Source organism: Anomaloglossus baeobatrachus, chromosome 2 (genome assembly GCF_048569485.1).
Source record: "Anomaloglossus baeobatrachus isolate aAnoBae1 chromosome 2, aAnoBae1.hap1, whole genome shotgun sequence".
NCBI classification, from domain to species: Eukaryota; Metazoa; Chordata; class Amphibia; order Anura; family Aromobatidae; genus Anomaloglossus; species Anomaloglossus baeobatrachus.
The window spans coordinates 128,447,854-128,468,974 of NC_134354.1; the positions used below are offsets into that span (position 1 = coordinate 128,447,854).

General features: G+C 44.9%; 1 protein-coding gene across 1 annotated transcript in view; it reads left to right on the plus strand.

Moving 5' to 3' along the window:
- The window catches only part of SERPINF1 (serpin family F member 1), a 144,409-nt gene that overhangs the window by 98,036 nt on the left and 25,252 nt on the right, over nucleotides 1–21,121 (plus strand). The window contains exons 4-5 of the mRNA XM_075335335.1: nucleotides 1,862–2,017; nucleotides 7,800–8,003. Coding sequence (XP_075191450.1) covers nucleotides 1,862–2,017; nucleotides 7,800–8,003 — 360 coding nt within the window. The remainder of the gene's footprint in view (nucleotides 1–1,861; nucleotides 2,018–7,799; nucleotides 8,004–21,121) is intronic.

The window sequence follows — 21,121 nt, forward strand, 5'->3', positions numbered from 1 at the left end:
CAAATGAGCATGGTAGTGCTCACCCGTCACTAGTTCTGATTGGAAAAATCTAAAACTTACAAATTAACTGTGTTTTCTGAATGTCCACCAATGTCCCCATAATTGCCTCATTCTGGGGTCCCAGCATCTCTATATTTAGATGTATGCTGAAGACAGGAGGTTCCTATATCAGCAGATCATTAAACCTGTTTGAGAAATTGGCTGGCTTACTGCTCATTTCATTAGCCAAGCCATCCCCCCTTTTATATCATGGCCAATGGATAGAGAAGGGGGCTGTTTCTGTTAATGAAATGAGCAAGAAGCCAATCCTCTTAGGCTATGTGCCTACTCTGCAGATTTGGTGCAGATTTTTTTTTGCATGAAATCTGCACCTTCTGGAAGAAAAACGCACCAACAATTGACATGCTGCAGATTATTTTCTGCACCAAATCTGCAAGTAAAAAATAAGCAGCATGCGCACAGCACTTCAGAATTCTCATCGACTTTGCTGGCGTGAAGATAGACATGCAGATTTAGGCCGCAATCTGCACCAAATCTGCATAAAAAAACGCATTGTGCACACAAGGCCTTAAGGCTTGTGCGCACGTACATGCTGAAAATTCTGCAGCGATTTGTCAGCACATGTGCGCTTCAAATCGCATCAGAAACACTGCATAATGGATGCAGTGTTTCAGCAGAATAAATGCCGAATTCATGCGCTCTGGATGCTGCCCCAACATAGACAGAGTGGGAGCAGCATCCAAAGCGCATGAAAGAAGTGACATGTTGCATTTTTTAACGCACTGATTTGAATCAAAATTTCAGCATGCAAATCGCTGATTTCAAAAAAGCATCGTGCGGATGGATTATGCACAATCTTCATAGATTGTGCTGGGGACGCAGGGCGCATGCATTTATGCTGCAGTACTAGATGCAGCGTAAATGCATGTAATACGCACACGTGCGCACATGCCATTAAAGTGCAGCTCTGATTATATGCTGGAAGAGTAATTTTCTATGTGGAACAAAGCTGCAGAGATCTGGGACTATAGCCTACATTGGGACATTGATGAACACCTTGCAAGTATTAGTAATTTTTATATATTTATAGTATAAACATATTGGAATATAACTGATCTAAAGTGAAATCTCTTTAAATTAGGACTACGGGGGGCTTTACACGTTGCGACATCGCTACCGATATATCGTCGGGGTCACGTCGTTAGTGACGCACATCCGGCGCCGGTAGCGACATCGCAACGTGTAAATCCTAGGTGCGACGATGAACGAGCACAGAAGCGTACAATCTCGCTGATCTGTGTAACGTCGTTCATTTCTATAATGTCGTTACTGTTGCAGATACGATGTTGTTTGTGTGTGAAACTGCAGGAACGACAAACATCTTACCTGCGTCCACGGTCAATGCGGAAGGAAGGAGGTGAGCGGGATATTATGTCCCACTCATCTCCGCCCCTCCGCTTCTATTGGCCGGCCGCTTAGTGGCGTCGCGGTGACGTCAAACGCACCTCCCCCTTGAAGGAGGGATTGTTCGGCGGTCACAGCGACGTCGCCGACCAGGTGTGTGCGTGTGAAGCTGCCGTAATGATAATGTTCGCTACAGCTGCAAGCACCAGATATCGCATGTACGACGGGGGCGGGTGCTATCGTGCTCGACATCGCTAGCAATTGCTAGCAATATCGCAGCGTGTAAAGCCCGCCATAGACAAATCAATATCTTTTGAATTTGACTTTGATAAGTTTAAGTTAGGTTTAACATGAAATAAGAATCTGATATGTAGCATTAATGTATTTTTCAGCAAAAAAAAAAAAAAAAACAAATAAAAAAAAACAATTTATTCATCAAGTTTTCTTTCTTTTTCAGGGGGTGGACAGCGGACTGAATCCCTTATACATCGCTCCCTGTACTATGACCTGCTTAATGACGCAGAGATCCATGCAACTTATAAAGAGTTGCTTGCGACTCTATCTTCAGACCCAAAAGGGCTAAGAAGCACAACTCGAGTCATAATTGAGAGAAGTAAGTGGCCATTTTCCGTACATCGCATAATAATAGAAGCTGAAGTTTAGTATAAATGTCCAGCTGCTAATTGATTGATGCGAACGGAACTCTAAGGTTACGTGCCCACGATCAGGACATGTTGCGACTCTCCTCTGGAGGAGAATGCAGGACAGTGCAGCTGCTCGTGCGCATGATCCGGGCTAGGAGCGCTGCGATCTCTCACTTGTGTTCTTCTGACGGAAGACACTTGCGACTCTGCAGCAGCATTAACATGTTTGTGGCTTAGAAAGCCGCACCGCAGGTCAGTTTTCTTTCTGCGGGCCGTACACGCACAGTGGGCATGGGATTTCTAAAAATCCCATCCACTGTGCTTGTACTGTACAACACAGCATTTTGGACACAGCGAAAACACTGATCGTGGGCACGCACCCTAATTATGAACAATACACTGTATCAATGATAAAAACATATTACAAGGCAGTTAATATTATACATATAAAAGTGTGAGGTTAATCAGTTTTTTCTCCCTAGAAACACTGTGTAACCCCTTCCCAATATGGCCAATTTCTAAGTTTTGAGGTTTTTTTCCTCCCTTTCTTCCCAGAGTCATAACTTTTTTAAAATTTTCTGTCCAAATAGACATGAGGGCTTGTATATTTCTGGATGAGTTGTACTTTTGAATGGCACCATTCATTTTACCACATAGTGTACTGAAAAACAGCAAAGAATTCCAAGCGTGGTGAAATTGTGAAAAAGAAAAACACAATTCTGACATTGTTATTGGGAATTGTTTTTACAGCCTACAATGTGTGGTAAAAAAAATAGCTATCAGTACTATTCTCCTCATCAGTACGATTACGACGATACCAGACGTCTAGGTTTTTTTTTTTGGTTTTTTTTTTTAATTATTTTAGTGATGATCAAAAAAAAATAATCACAATTTATAAAAAAAAACAACACATTTTTGGGTGTTGTGTTTCCATTCTCCAAGCTCCGTAATGTTTTTATTTTTCGGTCGATAGAGGCATGTGATGGCTTATATTTTGCGGGCCGAGACGTTTTTCTTGATGACATTTTGGGATGGATATGACATTTTGGTCGCTTGTTACAGCATTTTTTATGCTATTTCAGAGACCAAAAAAACTTGTTTCCATTTTTTTCACATCAATAATGTAATAAAATGAAAAATGGTTTGGTTACTTTTACCGTGAATACCTTTTTTCAGACACACTATGGCACACCACAATGTGATCATCAGCACTATTGCCTGTTCTACATTGCTTGTATTACACTGACATGCAATTAGACTGTGTCTTTGGCCCAACCTAATGGGCATATAACCATGGCAGGCCTGGAGGCCTTTTTTAGGGTTCTGGTAGTTATGATCTCCTCCCTCTGCTTAACCACATTGATGCCAAATTTCTTAAAGATTTATTCCCAAGCTGTCTCTTGAGGAGCACACAGCTTTCCAGTCTCTTTGACTTACTTGTTTCCAGTACGGTGGTACTCCTACTTGATTAACCGTTCTGGTGAGAACACAACTGTAATATTAGTAGAATAAAGCTCAGCACAAGTTCTGCTGTAACACATTTAGCTCTCACTGGTTTGTTCTTAAGGGTACTTTACACGCTGCGATATCGGTATCGCCCCCGTTGGTTGTACGTCACGGTCAAATCGCTGCCTGTGTCACACAACATCGCTTATACCCATCACACGCACTTACCTGCCTAGCGACGTCACTGTGACCAGCGAACCTCCTCCTTTCTAAGGGGGCAGTTCGTTCGGCGTCATAGCGACGTCACTAAGTGGCCACCCAATAGTAGAGGAGGGGCGGAGATGAGCGGGCCGAACATCCCGCCCACCTCCTTCCTTATTGTCGGCGGGATGCAGGTACGATGAGTTTCCTCATTCCTACAGTGTCACACACAGCGATGTGTGCTGCCGCAGAAACGACACACAACCTCGTTACTCACCAGACAACGATATCTGGTGTTTGGACGACCTCTCCAAAGCCAACGATTTTTACCACTTTTGCGATCATTGAAGGTTGCTCGTACGTGTTACATGCTGCGACGTCACTAACGACGCCGGATGTGCGTCACAAACACCGTGACCCCGACGATAAATCATTAGCGATATCGCAGCATGTAAAGCACCCTTTAGTCTACTGTTATACTTGTATTTACACATGGAAATAGCAGGACATTTGCACAAGCACACACAGTTCCAGATAGTGACAACCATGATTAGGTGACCTGCTGTGAAAGTAGCCGATACTGTGATGCTGCAAGATGGTGACTTCTTAAGATTTATAACAGCAGCCTGTCAGGAGCGGAGAGGGAAGATGTGAGCAACTGACTGCTGTATAGAAATTAATGGGCTGGAGAGAAGTGGATAGTCTGTTAGACGTCATCTTCTTTCCTGGAATGTAACTACTGCGCAGACTTAAATTTAAGCTTCTTTTGCACATTAAAAAGTAAAATATAGACAGCACTTGGATGACACATACAGTAGATAGCTTCCGAATGCTATTTTTTTTTTTTAGAAAGAGTAATTAATTCACAAGGGCAACTTTGATCTGCAAACGAGACATAAAACAGAGAAACGGGCTAAAAAAAATTATCTTGTGAACTGCCCCATAGATTATAACAGGTATGTGTTTTATTAGAGAAAAATATGGATTGAACAAATGTATGAAAATTGGACACCTGAAGCCTAAATTTAACAATCACATAATAGGAACTTGGTACAAAATTCTTCCCCCTAAATTAATTTCTAACTCTGCCATACACTTTGACTTGGTATTAATTAGGGAGATATTTCTATACAATAATTTTTGGGTATAAAATGTATCTACTGTCAGTAGTAACAAAAGTGACATCATAAGGATCAGTTCTCTTTTTTAATAGTGTTCTTATTGAGTTGTAGGAGCCCCTGTGGATAACCCCTGCCCTCCAACCTTGTGTGTGACGGTTGGGATTAAAAAAAATTACTCTGGTTGGAAAAATTGTTTCTCAACTCTTAACCTCATCTATTTCCCATGGGGGATATTACGGATATTATGTGGGGGGTTACATGAGAATGATTGTAATACAGAAATTCCTGAACTCTCTTTTCTAAAGGAAGTTGAGTTAATTGCAGTACTAAAGCTCTTTAATTTGATATTCATTAAAAGGAACTCACCACTAGGATTTTGCTATATGAAGTAAAGGCAGTGCCATACTGGCACCTGGATGCTGAGTCCAAGGAATCCTTTTGTTGAAAGATCAGTTGCTTGGTTGCTGAAATATCTGTGATCAAAGTAACAGAAATGCACTGCACTTTGATTGACGGGTGCATCTGGGGCAGGCCTTTGTGGGTTGGGTCCTAGGCATTTATTCCTTTTCCTGCATCTTGAATTGCGTGCCCTCTTTCCTTTAAATATCGCACCACGCCACCATTGCTGCTGTTAGCGGCGCGTGCGCGTTGCCATAGTAATTATGTCTTCATTCAAATGGTGCTGCAGTCCGCACATGTGCATACCATAATCTCCAGCACCATTTTATTATGACCACACATTCCACATATTTTGTTCACTATAACCAGGATAGCATATACCAACCTAGAAAACCACTTGTATCCTTAACAAGAATACATACAATGCTAATTTTCCTTACAAAAGTGCATTTTATTAATAAAGTTTAATAAATAAAATTATACATCTAGACATAACAGCACAACAAGGTGAGAGGACAAGTACCTACAACTCCCATACATTGGGGAAGGGGGGGGTTTTGGAACCTACAGCGGATCCCTCTTACAAATAATGAGTACACAGGGACCATTGGTCTGCCTACAAATAGTATAATTCTGCATAATATTATATAATATAACCACTGTCACATGCTGATACATTGGAGCTCAAAAAAGACTAAATTTCAATTATAGCAGGTTAAATATAGAGCTTCTCTGTCCACAAACTGCTTCCAATGTCTGCTAGGATATGAGGATACAATTTATTGGTATATGGGGGTATAATTAGGAGACACATCCAAAATCACAGTGATGGCAATAAAGTGCCTTCATAAATGCCAACATACCCTATATATGTCTCCTCCCCATAAATTCAATCAAAACATACTGCATCCAAAAATATTATACATCCCTACAGACAGACGAAGCAGGAAACTGAGCACTGCTCACTTGTTAGTCAGCAAATTACACAGATGGAGCTCAATATGCACCATACATCCAACAGTGTGAACCATAGAACACAGTCATAACAGTGATATTTCAATTATAGCAGGTTACATATAGAGCTTCTCTGTCTACAAACTGCTACCAATGTCTGCTAGGATATGAGGATACAATTTATTGGTATATGGGGGTATAATTAGGAGACACATCCAAAATCACAGTGATGGCAATAAAGTACCTTCATGAATGCCAACATACCCTATATATGTCTCCTCCCCATATAATTCAATCAAATTACCCTGTATCCAAAAATATTATACATCCCTACAGACATACGGAGCAGGAAACTTAGCACTGCTTACTTGTTAGTCTGCAGATTACACAGATAAAGCTCAATATGCATCATACATCCAACAGTGTGAACCATAGAACACAGTCATAACGGTGGTATATAGCAATAGTACAGACCTGAATAGTGATAGCTGCGGTTCCCACCCTCCACGCCTCAACGCGTTTCACCAACTGGGCTTCCTCAGGAGGCTTAGTCTTAGGCTTAGTCTTTTTTGAGCTCCAATGTATCAGCATGTGACAGTGGTTATATTATATAATATTATGCAGAATTATACTATTTGTAGGCAGACCAATGGTCCCTGTGTACTCATTATTTGTAAGAGGGATCCGCTGTAGGTTCCAAAACCCTCCCCTTCCCCAATGTATGGGAGTTGTAGGTACTTGTCCTCTCACCTTGTTGTGCTGTTATGTCTAGATGTGTAATTTTATGTATTAAACTTTATTAATAAAATGCACTTTTGTAAGGAAAATTAGCATTGTATGTATTCTTGTTAAGGATACAAGTGGTTTTCTAGCACCATTTTATTGAAGACATTGAGGTGAAGACTATGAGCGGCATCGGCGCATGCACAGATTTTTATATTTTTTGTTATAACTGCGCATGTGCCCCTGCCACTCATAGTCTTCACCGCAGTGTCTTCAATAAAATGGCACCACAGATAACAGTATACATATGTATGGACTCCAATGCCATTTTATTGAAGACATAACTACTGTGGCAATGCGCATGTACCGGCAACAGTAGCAATGGCAGTGCGATATTTAAATAAAGAAAAGAAGGCTTGCAATGCAATACGCAGGAGCAAGAATATACACTGAGGATCCGACCCACAAAGACCCACCCCTGATGCACACATAAATCAAAGGTGCTGTGCATTTCTGCAACTTTGATTACAGATATTTCAGCAGCCAAGCATAGGATCTTTCTACAACAGAAAGCCTGTTCCTGGACTCAGCATCCTAGTGCCTGCATGGGACTGCCTTTACTAGCAAAATCCTAGTGGTTGGTTCCTTTTAAGACCATTTCTTCCCTTCATATGTTGGTACTAAATCCCAAATTAATGTAAATTTTAATTATATTAAAGTAACAGCTGGAATATCTCCTCATTGTAAATACGGTAAATAGCAGATCATCAATATATCTGCAAAAACATCAAATGGCTGAAAGGGAAGCAAACCACACCAACTGTTACTAATTATCTTATATGTTTGCCTACATGCAAGTTTAGGAGTAATAATATGTTTGTTTTTTTTGTTTTTTATTTTTATTAAGGACTGAGGCTCCGTGCGGAGTTTTCAAGTCAATTGGAGAAGTACTATGGGAATAAGCCCAGAGTTTTGTCAGGAAATACTCGTCTTGATCTGTCCGAGGCCAATGACTTTGTGCAGAAGAAAACCGATGGCAAAGTGGTGAAATTCTTTAAGGAAGTGCCTTCAGGAATTAGTATTCTCCTGCTTGGAGCTGCATATTTTAAAGGTAAATGCATAGAAAAGCTATAACCTTGTAGATATAAACAGAAAATTGTAATAATAAATCTGCACTGTTCATGTGTAATCACATGTTTAACATGATAGGAAAGATTATTTTCATCTGTGTCCAGAAGTATTTGGACACAGAACTTTCATTATTTACATTCTCTACAGAAGTACAATGAAGAAATGATCGCAGTGTAAATTTCATGCACCAGGTTTTATACGAATTGCATTAACTGTTTAGGAATCACAATCATCTTTAGATTGTCCCTTTATTTTTACATATGATCTGCACACGTTGCCTAGGGGTCCGGCCACCACTGCAGTTTTGGAGTGGCGAATGATCCTCTAAGCACCAAGCTGTAAAGAATAAGACAGGAAAAGTTACATATGGACAGGAAATGGGTTGGGGTGTAGAGGAGTAAATTGCAAATACTAGATAAAGAGATCCATTTAAGAAGAGGGGTGTAGCATTATAAATTTTACAAAGTTTGGCTGAATCTGAACAGAAAGTATAGCTCTTCATAATTCATCGGCCTACTTCTATCTGCAGTCCCACCATGAGTAAACACTAGGGACTCAGTTGCAGCCAGATAGGCCTATACTATAATGCTGTCTTCGCCAAGTTTGATAGGCGAGAAATGCCCTCCTTTCTTTCTCCATACTATTGTCATCCCATCATTCAACCCACACAGATACTATGATTTGTCCTGAGGAAGGGGCTAGACTGCCTTGAAATGCGTGCACAAATAAACCATTTTCAACTTAAATCCATTTGGAGTCATTCTTGTCCATTGAGGCAGCGCAGAAAAACCGCATTTTATCCTGATCGTCTCCCATCCCATAACTCTGCTACAAGTTAATCTTAAGTTCATCTGGACATAAACTGGCATTTGTTACCAATGGTTGTATCTTATGTAGGGATGAGCAAACTTGACCCCGGAACCCAAACCACATATAAGTCACTGGGGAACTGAACTTTGGTGCTGTAAAATGGCTGTACAATGGTGTAGCAAGGGCCAAGATGCTGCAGAAGGAAGCAAAATGGGGGTAAAAACAGGACACTTGTACTGCAAACAAATGTAGATAGGGAATAAATAAAAAAAAATGATGTGGGGTCAAAAATAGAGGGGATCCCATGCCATTTTTTAAGCATTATTTAATTAAATCATTTTTAAAAAGGTGTGGGGTCCACTTCTATTTTTGATAACTTCAATGATTTCTTTTTAGTTAGTAAACTGGTGAATGAGGGAGTGTGGGGGAGTCTTTATTCAAGTAAACTACTTTTTTCCTGTGTGTTTATTTTTTAACTTTACCCTTGCCAGGTTAGTACTGTGGGTGTCTGATAGGTGCCTCTCCATTACTAACCCTCTGCTTGATGCCAGTTGTCAATTCACAGCTGACATCAACCCAAAAGTATTACCCTGATTGCCATCACACCAGGGCAACCGGGAAGAAGCAGGCAAAGCACCAAAATTGGTAGATCTAATGGATGCGCCACTTCTAAAGCGGTTGCAAGCTGCTAATTTTAGGCTGAGAAGGGCCAAATAACCATGGGCTTTCCCAATCTGATAATACCATCTGCCAGCTGTCTACTTTATTTGCACTGGTAATCAAAAAAAGGGTGGACCCCACGAAATTTTTTTTTTGTTTATAATTTGTTATTTTCACAGCAGCATGCAGGCATCATCATCCCAAGCCAAAAAGCTTGTTGATTGGCTGCGCTGCAATCCTTTCAACAAACTTAATTCAGCATCCAAATAGCACCTGAACTCTGAACTCAGACACAGACTTCCATGAAATGTCTGTGTTTGCGTTCGAGCCCTGGACACTAGGTGTCCATTACAAACTCAGAACTTTACCGTTTGGGTTCCCTCATCCCTACTCATAAGATAACCCTCTGGATCTTCATTCTTAAAGGCAGCTCTTATTGAAGACTTTGATAATGTTCTAAACTTTATCAAAGAAAGAATTCTGCGCTCTTCCAAGTCTTTTTATGTTGCTATGTCTCTTAGAGAATGCACGAAATTGTTGACCTGGTCACTTCTAAAGATTATGTTTTCTCTTTAATGATGAAAGACTTAATGATGGCCTCTATCACTTGCCTTGACATCTCTTTGGATCACATATTGAGAGTTACTATGAAAATTCAATACTTGGATTCAACTCCAGGCTCTTTATCTTCTTAATTTGTCATGCAATAATGAGGACACTAGCCACAATGGACCATGATACTGTGTATCGGTCAACTGTCCAATTACCCATGAGCCTGTGAAAAGGACTATAATTCCTAAATGGTAAACCTCTTGAATTAAAAGTGGAATTCTTCTCTTCAATCACAGATTCATGGCTTTGTTTCAAATTCATCGTACAGGTATATAGAAGTTATAATAAATCTATGACTTCTGGAGGCAACGGTATACCAGAAAAGCTTTGGAGTAAGCTTGATTTATCACAAATGTTTTAGAATACTAAAGATGGTGAACAAAAGAAAGTACAGAGGGTAAGGGACCCAAAGTGACTTACCAACCTGGTATACAAAGCCTGTAAAAAAAGAACAAAAAACAAAAAAACCCCAACATTTTATCTGATATACTTCAAAAACAGCACTAAAAAACAAACAAAACAAAAATGACAAAAACAAACTGTAAAAATTAGGTGCCAGGGCTAGGCTACACAGGGAAATGTTCCAGCAGCTATGGGTATATATATATATATATATATATATATATATATATATACACATTGCATATATACTGTGTGTGTGTCTGTGTGTGTATGTATGTGTATATATATTATATATATATATATATATATATATATATATATATATATATACACACACTATGTAGGGCCCTTGTACCCCTGATGAAACCCTTGGTTGGCTGTACCTGACCGCAGAGGTTGGCGCCCGAATAGGAACAATATGGCACTATTTGACACCAGTAAACTAGGTAATGTATATGTGGCGCCCTGGACAAGCCAGGGGCCACAGAGAACAACACCCACACACCCCACACTCCCGGTCAGGCACACCGAAGTCAGACACAAACCCTTGTTGCCTTCCTCCAGGGGCTGATGTTCACACCAGGGGGGTGGGCCAGGCGGTTGGCCACGGCCACTGAGGAGTTCACAGTCCTGGAGGCGGGAAAAGAGTTCAGTTCAGTTTGAGAGTGGAAAGTGAGAGGAAGGAAAGTGGTTGTAGAGCAGACTGAAGTTGGTCCGGGTGTGTGGCCCGGACGGATCAGCAAGGTTGGCAGACGGTGGTGACCGTCTGCAGGAGTTGCCTATCGGAGTCTACCGTAAGGACCGTGGACGGGCGGTGGCCCGGCGGTACCGGACCGGTACACAAAGAGAAGTCAGCACCATCTGGCAGGGGCTTACGGACCCCGGCAAGGCTAGGAGTCGCCGTGAATTTGCCAAATCCGTCAGCGAAGGGAACCTCCTGGGTTTCCCAGCAGCCAAGTCCCGACAGAAGGCAACAGTCCAACCGTGAGAGGGAAACACAGCCACCGCCACGGCTACCGTTCCCAGGGCCAGAGCCTGCGGGCAAAAGGGGCTCCTCCAGCCCATATCCAAGCTGGGGAGCGGGTTACCGGTGGGAACCCATTGGAACCATTTACCGTACATAGGTGCAGGGAAAGGCAGTCACCATCAACCTGCCGGGAGAAACAACACCGCAGCCATCTGTGGGACCCGTCCATCCAGCCGTGTGTTTTACCGAGAACTGTGTCCTCATCATTGGCTGAGTGAGTACCACCGTGCCGTGCGGCACAGCGCTGCCCCCGCGACCCTGCACCTCACCAGGCCCCGTAACCCGCCTGCCATCCATCCCTAACCCCTCACCGGGCCCCGGGACAGCCAGCCCCCTGCCCACGGAGGGGAGAACTAACAGCAAAGCTGCTCCCTGTCACCGCTCCCGGGATCCCCGTCTAGAGCAGCGGTGGTGTCACCAATATCACCACAACCGTGGGTGGCGTCACGGACAATAACCAAATCCCCACAATCAAATCCCCTGTCACTCACGGGCGAGGAGCGCCGCTCGAGTCCCCGGGATCCGGCCCACCGCTCGAGCCACCACCGAGCAGCTGCAGCAGCCGGACCCGAGCAGTGGGAGAGCGCAGCGTCCCCTCCTCCGCCCGCGACATATAGCTGAGACTAATGTCCCTATATAGTTGAATTTACTATCTAGAAACCTAGACAATAGGAGATGTTCCAGGGTAAGATGAATTATAGATAAGTAGCAATCCCAGCACCCAATGTAATATTAAATATATATATATGTATATATATATATATATATATATATATACAGTATATATATATATATATATATATATATATATATATATACCGTATATAGTTACATAGTTACATAGGTTGAAAAAAGACCTAGGTCCATCTAGTTCAGCCTTTCTCCACCAGTTCTACATTTGGTCACTAAAGGCCCTGTCACACACAGAGATAAATCTGTGGCAGATCTGTGGCAGATCTGTGGTTGCAGTGAAATTGTGGGCAATCAGTGCCAGGTTTGTGGCTGTGTACAAATGGAACAATATGTCCATGATTTCACTGCAACCACAGATCTGCCAAAGATTTATCTCTGCGTGTGACGGGGCCTTAAGTCATTTATAACCAACAATGTTTTGTGTACTGAGGAAATCATCCAGCCCTTTTTTTAAAGCTGTTATAGTATCAGCCATTACTACCTCTTGTGGTAGGGCATTCCACAGTCTGACCGCTCTAACTGTAAAGAACCCTTTCCTATTTAGCTGTCGGAATTGCTTTTCTTCCACTCGCAGTGAGTGCCCCCTGGTCCTTAGTATTGTCTTTGGAAGAAATAAGTCAGTCCTTTATATTTATATGTATATATATATCTATATATATAATTGCCTTATTCTGTCTGTCTATCTGTCTGTCTGTCATGCTCCGAAATTGTGTCCTTACGGTGACACAAAGCTGATTGGCCGCTGGGCTCGCCATGGCCCCGCCCCCCCACACGGATTGGCCTCTCGCCCCGGCTCTCTGCAGGCCCCGCCCCCCTCACGCAATGCAGGCTCGCTCTGGCCCAACTGACACGGAGCCCCGATTCCCAGGTGAGTACACACACACACATCAGATCACACTCACTCTCACACTCACTCTCACACACACCTCACACATCACAACATGCTGGGATATCGCTTGCTTCTACACCGGCTCCGTCAGGATCCCAGCAGCGCCAGACATAACCTTGCGATGCTGGGATCTTCACGGAGGCCGTGAAAGCTGGTAACCATTATACACATCGGGTAACTAAGGTCCCTTAGTTACCCGATGTGTATCATAGTTACCAGTGTACACCGGCTCACACTCACTCTCATACACACATCACACATCACATCACATCGCATCCACACATCAAGGTCCTGCAGCTGCGGAAAATACAGACACATAACAGCACACACATAACAGCACACACACATACACACACACACAAATCAGATCACACTCACTCACACACACACATCACATCGCATCCACATACTCACAACATCCTGGGATATCGCTTGGTTCTCGGCCTCGATACTGTGCTGTTGTGATCTTCCAGGACCTGCCGGGGGATCACATGGCCAGAAGCATGTGATATCCCCGGATGTTGTGAGTATAAGCGCGTATGTGCGATATCGTCAGTGTCTGTGTGTGTGAGTGGATGCGATCGGGTGTGTGTGAGTGGATGCGATCGGGTGTGTGTGAGTGGATGCGATCGGGTGTGTGTGAGTGGATGCGATCGGGTGTGTGTGAGTGGATGCGATCGGGTGTATGAGTGTCGGCAGAGGAGCACGGCGTGCTGGAGGAGGCTGGGAGCAGAGAGGCTGATCATGGGGAAGGCTGGGAGGAGAGAGGCTGATGGTGGGGAAGGCTGGGAGGAGAGAGGCTGATGGTGGGGGAGGCTGGGAGGGGGAGCCTGGGACGAGGGAGGCTGATGCTGGTGGAGGCTGATGCTTGGGGAGGCTGGGAGCGGAAGGCTGATGCTGAGGGAGGCTGGGAGAGGGAGGCTGGGAAGAAGGAGGCTGGGAGGAGAGAGGCTGATCCTGGGGAAGGCTGGGAAAGGGAGGCTGATGCTGGGGGAGGCTGGAAGGAGAGAGGCTGGAAGGAGAGAGGCTGATGCTGGTGGAAGCTGATGCATGGGGAGGCTGATGCTGGGGGAGGCTGGAAGGAGAGAGGCTAATGCTGGTGGAGGCTGATGCTGGGGGAGACTGGGAGGGGAAGGCTGATGCTGAGGGAGGCTGGGAGGAAGGAGGCTGGGAGGAGAGAGGCTGATCCTGGGGAAGGCTGGGAACGGGAGGCTGATGCTAAGGGAGGCTGGAAGGAGAGAGGCTGATGCTGGGGGAGGCTGGAAGGAGAGAGGCTGATGCTGGTGGAGGCTGATGCTTGGGGAGGCTGATGCTGAGGGAGACTGGGAGCGGAAGGCTGGGAGAGGGAGGCTGGGAGGAAGGAGGCTGGGAGGAGAGAGGCTGATCCTGGGGAAGGCTGGGAAGGGGAGGCTGATGCTGGGGGAGGCTGGAAGGAGAGAGGCTGGAAGGAGAGAGGCTGATGCTGGTGGAGGCTGATGCATGGGGAGGCTGATGCTGGGGGAGACTGGGAGCAGAAGGCTGATGCTGAGGGAGGCTGGGAGGAAGGAGGCTGGGAGGAAGGAGGCTGGGAGGAGAGAGGCTGATCCTGGGGAAGGCTGGGAAAGGGAGGCTGATGCTGAGGGAAGCTGGAAGGAGAGAGGCTGATGCTGGGGGAGGCTGGAAGGAGAGAGGCTGAGGCTGGGAGGAGAGAGGCTGATGCTGGGGAAGGCTGATGCTGAGGGAGGCTGGGAGGGGAAATCTGATGCTGGGGAAGGCTGGGAGGACGGAGGCTGGGAGGAGAGAGGCTGATCCTGGGGAAGGCTGGGAGAGGGAGGCTGATGCTGGAGGAGGCTGGAAGGAGAGAGGCTGATGCTGGCGGAGGCTGATGCTGGGGAGGCTGGGAGAGGGAGGCTGATGCTGAGGGAGGCTGGGAGGAGGGAGGTTGGGAGAGGTAGGCTGAGAGAAGAGAGGCTGATGCACACACACACACACACACACACGCGCGCGCACTGCACAACACACCACACACACACACACACACTGGGAACCACAAACAACTGCCCTACACAGACACCCACACACACAGACAACGCTGCACACACACAACACCCAACACACAAACACCGCGGCACACACAAATATACGCACATACCGCACAACACACACATTGCTCAAAACATACCTCCCCCCAAAACACACCACACACACACAAACCGCGCAACACACACGCAACGCTACAGACACACAGCGCTCCACAAACAACGCAACACACGCAACACACATACAACACCGCTCTCACCCCCCGCCACACCCAGACAACACCCAGAACATGTACAGCGCCTACACAAACACTTGGTAACTACAGACAACAACATCTCTCTCTATATATATATATATATATATATAACAAAAATCATACATGAACTACACAATACGTAAATTCTAGAATACCCGATGCGTAGAATCGGGCCACCTTCTAGTATATATATATATATATATATATATATATATATATATGTATATGTATAATCATATATATGACATATGATTCCACAATATGGTTAGCACTATGCAAGAAAATATTCCCATGCTTGATATAGTTAATGTGGATCCATAAGTCCAAGATTCAATAGATCAATATTAACAATGTAAACAGGTATTGCCACATTAATACAATTGCATGTAGATCTATATTCCCAACGGGTTTCCCCTCTGTATTCTTGGGGTTCATCGGGGGATTCTTTATTCACAAATGAGGCGGCGCTGTCATGAGAACTCACAGCATCAGTGGCACTATATTGTTGGATCATGTTATACTAATTGGCCCCTTCGTCTGCTACCATATACACTCATTGAAGGGAGGAGGGGATAGAAAACAAACCAGCACTGATGTCTGTAAAATTCTTCTTTATTTAATACAAAATCATCTTAAAATCGAGATGGAACAATCCTTTCAGAAGCCCCAATTCCGCCTTACGCGTTTCAGAGAAAAAACTCCTTAATTATAGGCAACTATAGATTGACTAAAATGTACAGTAGTTTTATCTGCTGCAGGTCGGCTAGTCCTCTCAGTTCTTTTTTTAATTGTAATAACACATATAAAGCAAAACTGTATAAAGTAATACCATGTATAAAATTTTATTTGTATAGCGCCAACATAGTCAGCAGCACTTTACAATTAAATCTAAAGAAAAGGTTTTTTTCTCAAACCTACAAGACCCTCAGTTAGTGATATCAGGGCCACAGTATATACTTTATGATCTTATAAGGGACAGGATAAAACTGGGGAGGGAGTCTCTTTAAGGCCCTGTGCACACGCTGCAGTTTTTGATGCGTTTTTTTTTTTTAAATCTGCATCAAAATCTGCATGTCTCTCATGAAGCCAGCAAAGTCTATGGGGTTTTTTTGATTTGCTGTGCACACACTGCGGTTTATTTCTGTCCAGTTTTGGCCTGGTTTTTGATGCAAAAAAAATCTGCAGCATGTCAACTGAGTCCGGTTTAGCAGCGTTTTTCACCCATTGACTTCAATGTTGTCAAGAAATAACGCTGCTAACCTGCAAGTGTATTCACACTGACGGTTTGAGTCCTGTTTCACAGTGTTATTTCAATTATTCCTGAGTGTCTCTCTCTGTCTTTGTCTGTCTCCCTTCATACTCACCGATCACTGGCGCGGCTGTCAAACTTCTCCCACAGCCTCTCATGCTTCTTCCCAACCCGCTCATTAGCCTCATTACATATTCACTGCACACGCTCATTAGGCTCATACATATTCACTGCTTCCCCGTCTGTGATTGGTTGCCGTCAGACGTGCCCCCATGCTGAGTGACAGCTGTCTGACTGCAACCAATCATATATTGTACAGTAAAATAAATAATGAAAAAAAACTGGTGTGCGGTCCCCCATAATTTTGATACTCAGCCAAGATAAAGCCTCACAGCTGAGGGCTGGTATTCTCAAGCTGGGGAGGCCCATGTTATTGCCTAAAAATATCAGCCAGCAGCTGCCCGGAATTGCTGCAACCATTAGATGCGACAGTCCCGGGACTTTACCCGACTCATCTAGTGCGGTGGCAATCAGGGTAATAAGGAGTTAATGGTGGCCCACAGCTGCCACTCAGTCCTACTAAATCACTCATTAGATTAGTCATGGCAAGCGTCTACGAGACACCCCCCATTACTAATCTGTAAGTGAAAGTAAATAAGCACAAACATCAAACAAAATCCTTTATTTGAGATAAAAGACAAAAAAGCACCCTCTTTCACCACTTTATTAACCTCCAAACACCCCTCCAGATCTGATGTAATCCACACGAGGTCCCATGATGCTTCCAGCACTACTACATGTGACGCTCACAGCAAGCGGCCATAAAACATGACCGCCCGCTGTAAGCTCCACACAGCAACTGAAGTGAGTCACGCTATCAGTGGTGACGTCACTCAGGTTACCCGCGCCCACAGCTGGAGCCCTCCAACTGTGACAGCAAATCACCAGAGTGACTGAAGTAAGCCGCAGGTGGAGGACTCACCTGAGTAACGTCACCGCTGATCGTGCAGCTCACTTCAGTCTCTCTCTCCCCCTTCCCACCAACCGCATCAGGTTTTTCCTCAGCTGCCCGCATGTAAAATCGCAGGTAAACCGACTCCAGCTCACATTCCATTTTAACATGCAGTTCTCTTCCAAATATTCCGGTTTACCTGCAGAAAATATCTGCAACTCATCTGCAGCGTGGGCACATAGCCTAAATCCCCTTGCCAAATTTTTTAAAGGGAACCTGTCACCATCAAGATATAGTCCAATCTGCAGGCATTATGTTTTGGAGCAAGAGAAGCTGACCAGACTAATATATAGTTTTGTGAGAAAAGATTCAGTAACCGTTGTTTTCATCATTTACACCTCTTTCTGGGATTTTTGGTCCATTGGGCGGTACTATCAGTGATTTACAGCTTTCTTTGTAAAGGAGTGAATACAGAGATAGCTGTCAGTCACTGATGGGACCACTCACTGGACCTGAAATCCCAGAAAGAGGTGTAAATGATGAAAACACCAGTTTATACTGAATCTTTTGTCACAAAACCATGTATCAGTTTGCCCATCTTCCCCTGCTCTATAACATAATGCCTGCAGATTGAACAGCATTTTCATGGGAACCTGTCACCTAGAATATGCGTTCTGACCTATCAGCAGACGCATGTGTGCCCTAATTACACCTTCCAACCCATCCCTGTGTTATAAAATTGTATAATATGAAAGTAATAAAAAACGTTTTATTACCTTCATATTTCGTATGTAAATAGCAGGGAATGTGGTCACAGGGGCGGCGCCTTGCCCTACGGACGTCTGCATATTTCCGTGGTATTACGACCCTGTGGGCGTGATACCATGGAGCGACGTCCCCATCGCTCATTCTATCCTGCACGCATTGCAGCAGGCTTCATTTACGGGTGTTCAATCGCCGGCTTCAGACACACACTGCGCATGCGCAGTGCACGTCTGAAACTGACAAGGAGAACCCGGAAGAGAAGCCTGCTGCAATGCGCACACGATAGAGTGAGCGATGGGGACATTGCTCCATGGTATCATGCCCACAGGGGCGTGATACCACGGAAATATGCAGACGTCCATAGGGCAAGGCGCCGCCCCTGTGTCCACATTCCCTGCTATTTACATACGAAATATGAAGGTAATAAAATGTTATTACTTTCATATTATACAATTTTATAACACAAGGATGGGTAGGGAGGTGTAATTAGGCCACACATGCGTCTGCTGATAGGTCAGAACGCATATTCTAGGTGACAGGTTCCCTTTAATTTATTCCTGTAAATACCTCCCACAAGTGTTATCCAAACGCATATGCATTGATTTATTTCCCAATAACTCTACTCAGAGCTATATAAATCAAAAAGCAGTGAGCTCTCGCTTGTTGCATATACTCACCTGTAATGTAGACAAGACGCACATGACCATTGAGGAAGGATTCTCCAGTCGTGCTGTATGTGTGTTACCCACCAATACCATCTGTAAATAATACACGAACTGCATGTGACTTGGTTTAAAATTGGCCACAGCAGCCTTTATTACCTATTATTTACATACTAACACAAGGGGGCGCCGTCCAACGGGCGACCCCAACAAATAACAATAGGTAACACAGTAACCAATACAGTAAATATACAACCCTGAGTAGGCCCAGTCCAGGAACCACTTCTCACCCCAGTATCCCTGGCCGCAACACACCGACCCAGAGATGAGGTATTAATCACCTACGGATTAACCCCCCAACTTTGCAGAACCCCGTGCCTGCAACATCCCGGAACCTGGAGCCACCATACCAAGATGGTGTCTCTCTGTCCAGTTACCATTGCCTTCAACCGCCTCTGGACCAGACCTACCCCCCGCTGCTGTGACAAAGAAACAACCCAGACCAAATTCCCCTCGGCATTAAACACAAGGGAGGGTGGGCGGGGATCGTTCCATATCCGGAAGTCAAGAGAGAGGGGGTAAGTCAAAGTCCTTTACTTACACCCCTCAACTGTCCCACCTCTTCCTCCAGGGAACTCCTCCTACCCACCAATCCCTTTACTCTGCCTTATAAACAAACCATTCCTGTTTCCATTAACCCCATCACTCCTTCCCTTCCCTCTAGTAATGTCGCCCCTCCACCCTATGGGTTCCATGGCTTTCTTGACCATTGAGGAAGGATTCTCCAGTCGTGCTGTATGTGTGTTACCCACCAATACCATCTGTAAATAATACACGAACTGCATGTGACTTGGTTTAAAATTGGCCACAGCAGCCTTTATTACCTATTATTTACATACTAACACAAGGGGGCGCCGTCCAAAGGGCGACCCCAACAAATAACAATAGGTAACACAGTAACCAATACAGTAAATATACAACCCTGAGTAGGCCCAGTCCAGGAACCACTTCTCACCCCAGTATCCCTGGCCGCAACACACCGACCCAGAGATGAGGTATTAATCACCTACGGATTAACCCCCCAACTTTGCAGAACCCCGTGCCTGCAACATCCCGGAACCTGGAGCCACCATACCAAGATGGTGTCTCTCTGTCCAGTTACCATTGCCTTCAACCGCCTCTGGACCAGACCTACCCCCCGCCACAGGACAGGGCACGTGACTCCTTACGTGGCCTGGACCCGCCACACACCAAAAGCTTGTACCACACCTCCACGCAATCCCAGCGTCCACAAAACAGCACCAAGCACGTGAAGATGCACCCCCATCGCATCCCCAAAACCACCAGTTCAGCGCCACCAACTTTTGGCGCCGCCCCCCCAATAAGGCTCGATTGATACTGCCTATCGCACGAGCCACACGCCATTCCAACCTGGTCACACTATCAAAACTACCCCACGATTAAGCTCAGGTATGTCTTACACAATGCAACAACCAACTATTTGTTTTTTTTTTTTTTTTAAAACATTCATAAATAACTTCTCGAGATACCAAATCGCTGCCTCCAATTTACTGGACCAGTACCATCGACCCGTCCAGACCCAACTGGCAACATTCAGGCGAGCCTCAGACCGTCGAGGCCCCGAGAACCAACGAATGCCCAAATATCCAAATGAGGCACACCCTCACCACAAAAACCCAGGGGTTATAAACCCACAGATAACACCAACCTGTTACGCCAACCCATTCCACTCCCAAAAGACTCAAATGCCCCCATTGCCTTAACCCGATAACAACTGAGGCCAAACGTAACACCGAAACAAGAGGACTCCCACCTCCCAATACTTCTCACAACCACTTTTCTGAGCCCACCGAGGGGCCTCCGTGGCAGCCCAATCCAGAAGGAATACGACCCATAGTATTCCGGGCGCCCACCCCCGCCACCTGCAATCAAGTCTGCAGCACTGCCACAAAATGGTACCTTAACAAACGCGACACAATAATGAGCCTGGGCGCCCTCACAACATAATTCCGCACCCGGGACCGCGTATAACAACACCAACCTTCACCACCCGCCTAATCTAATTCGGTGAGCGACAAAGC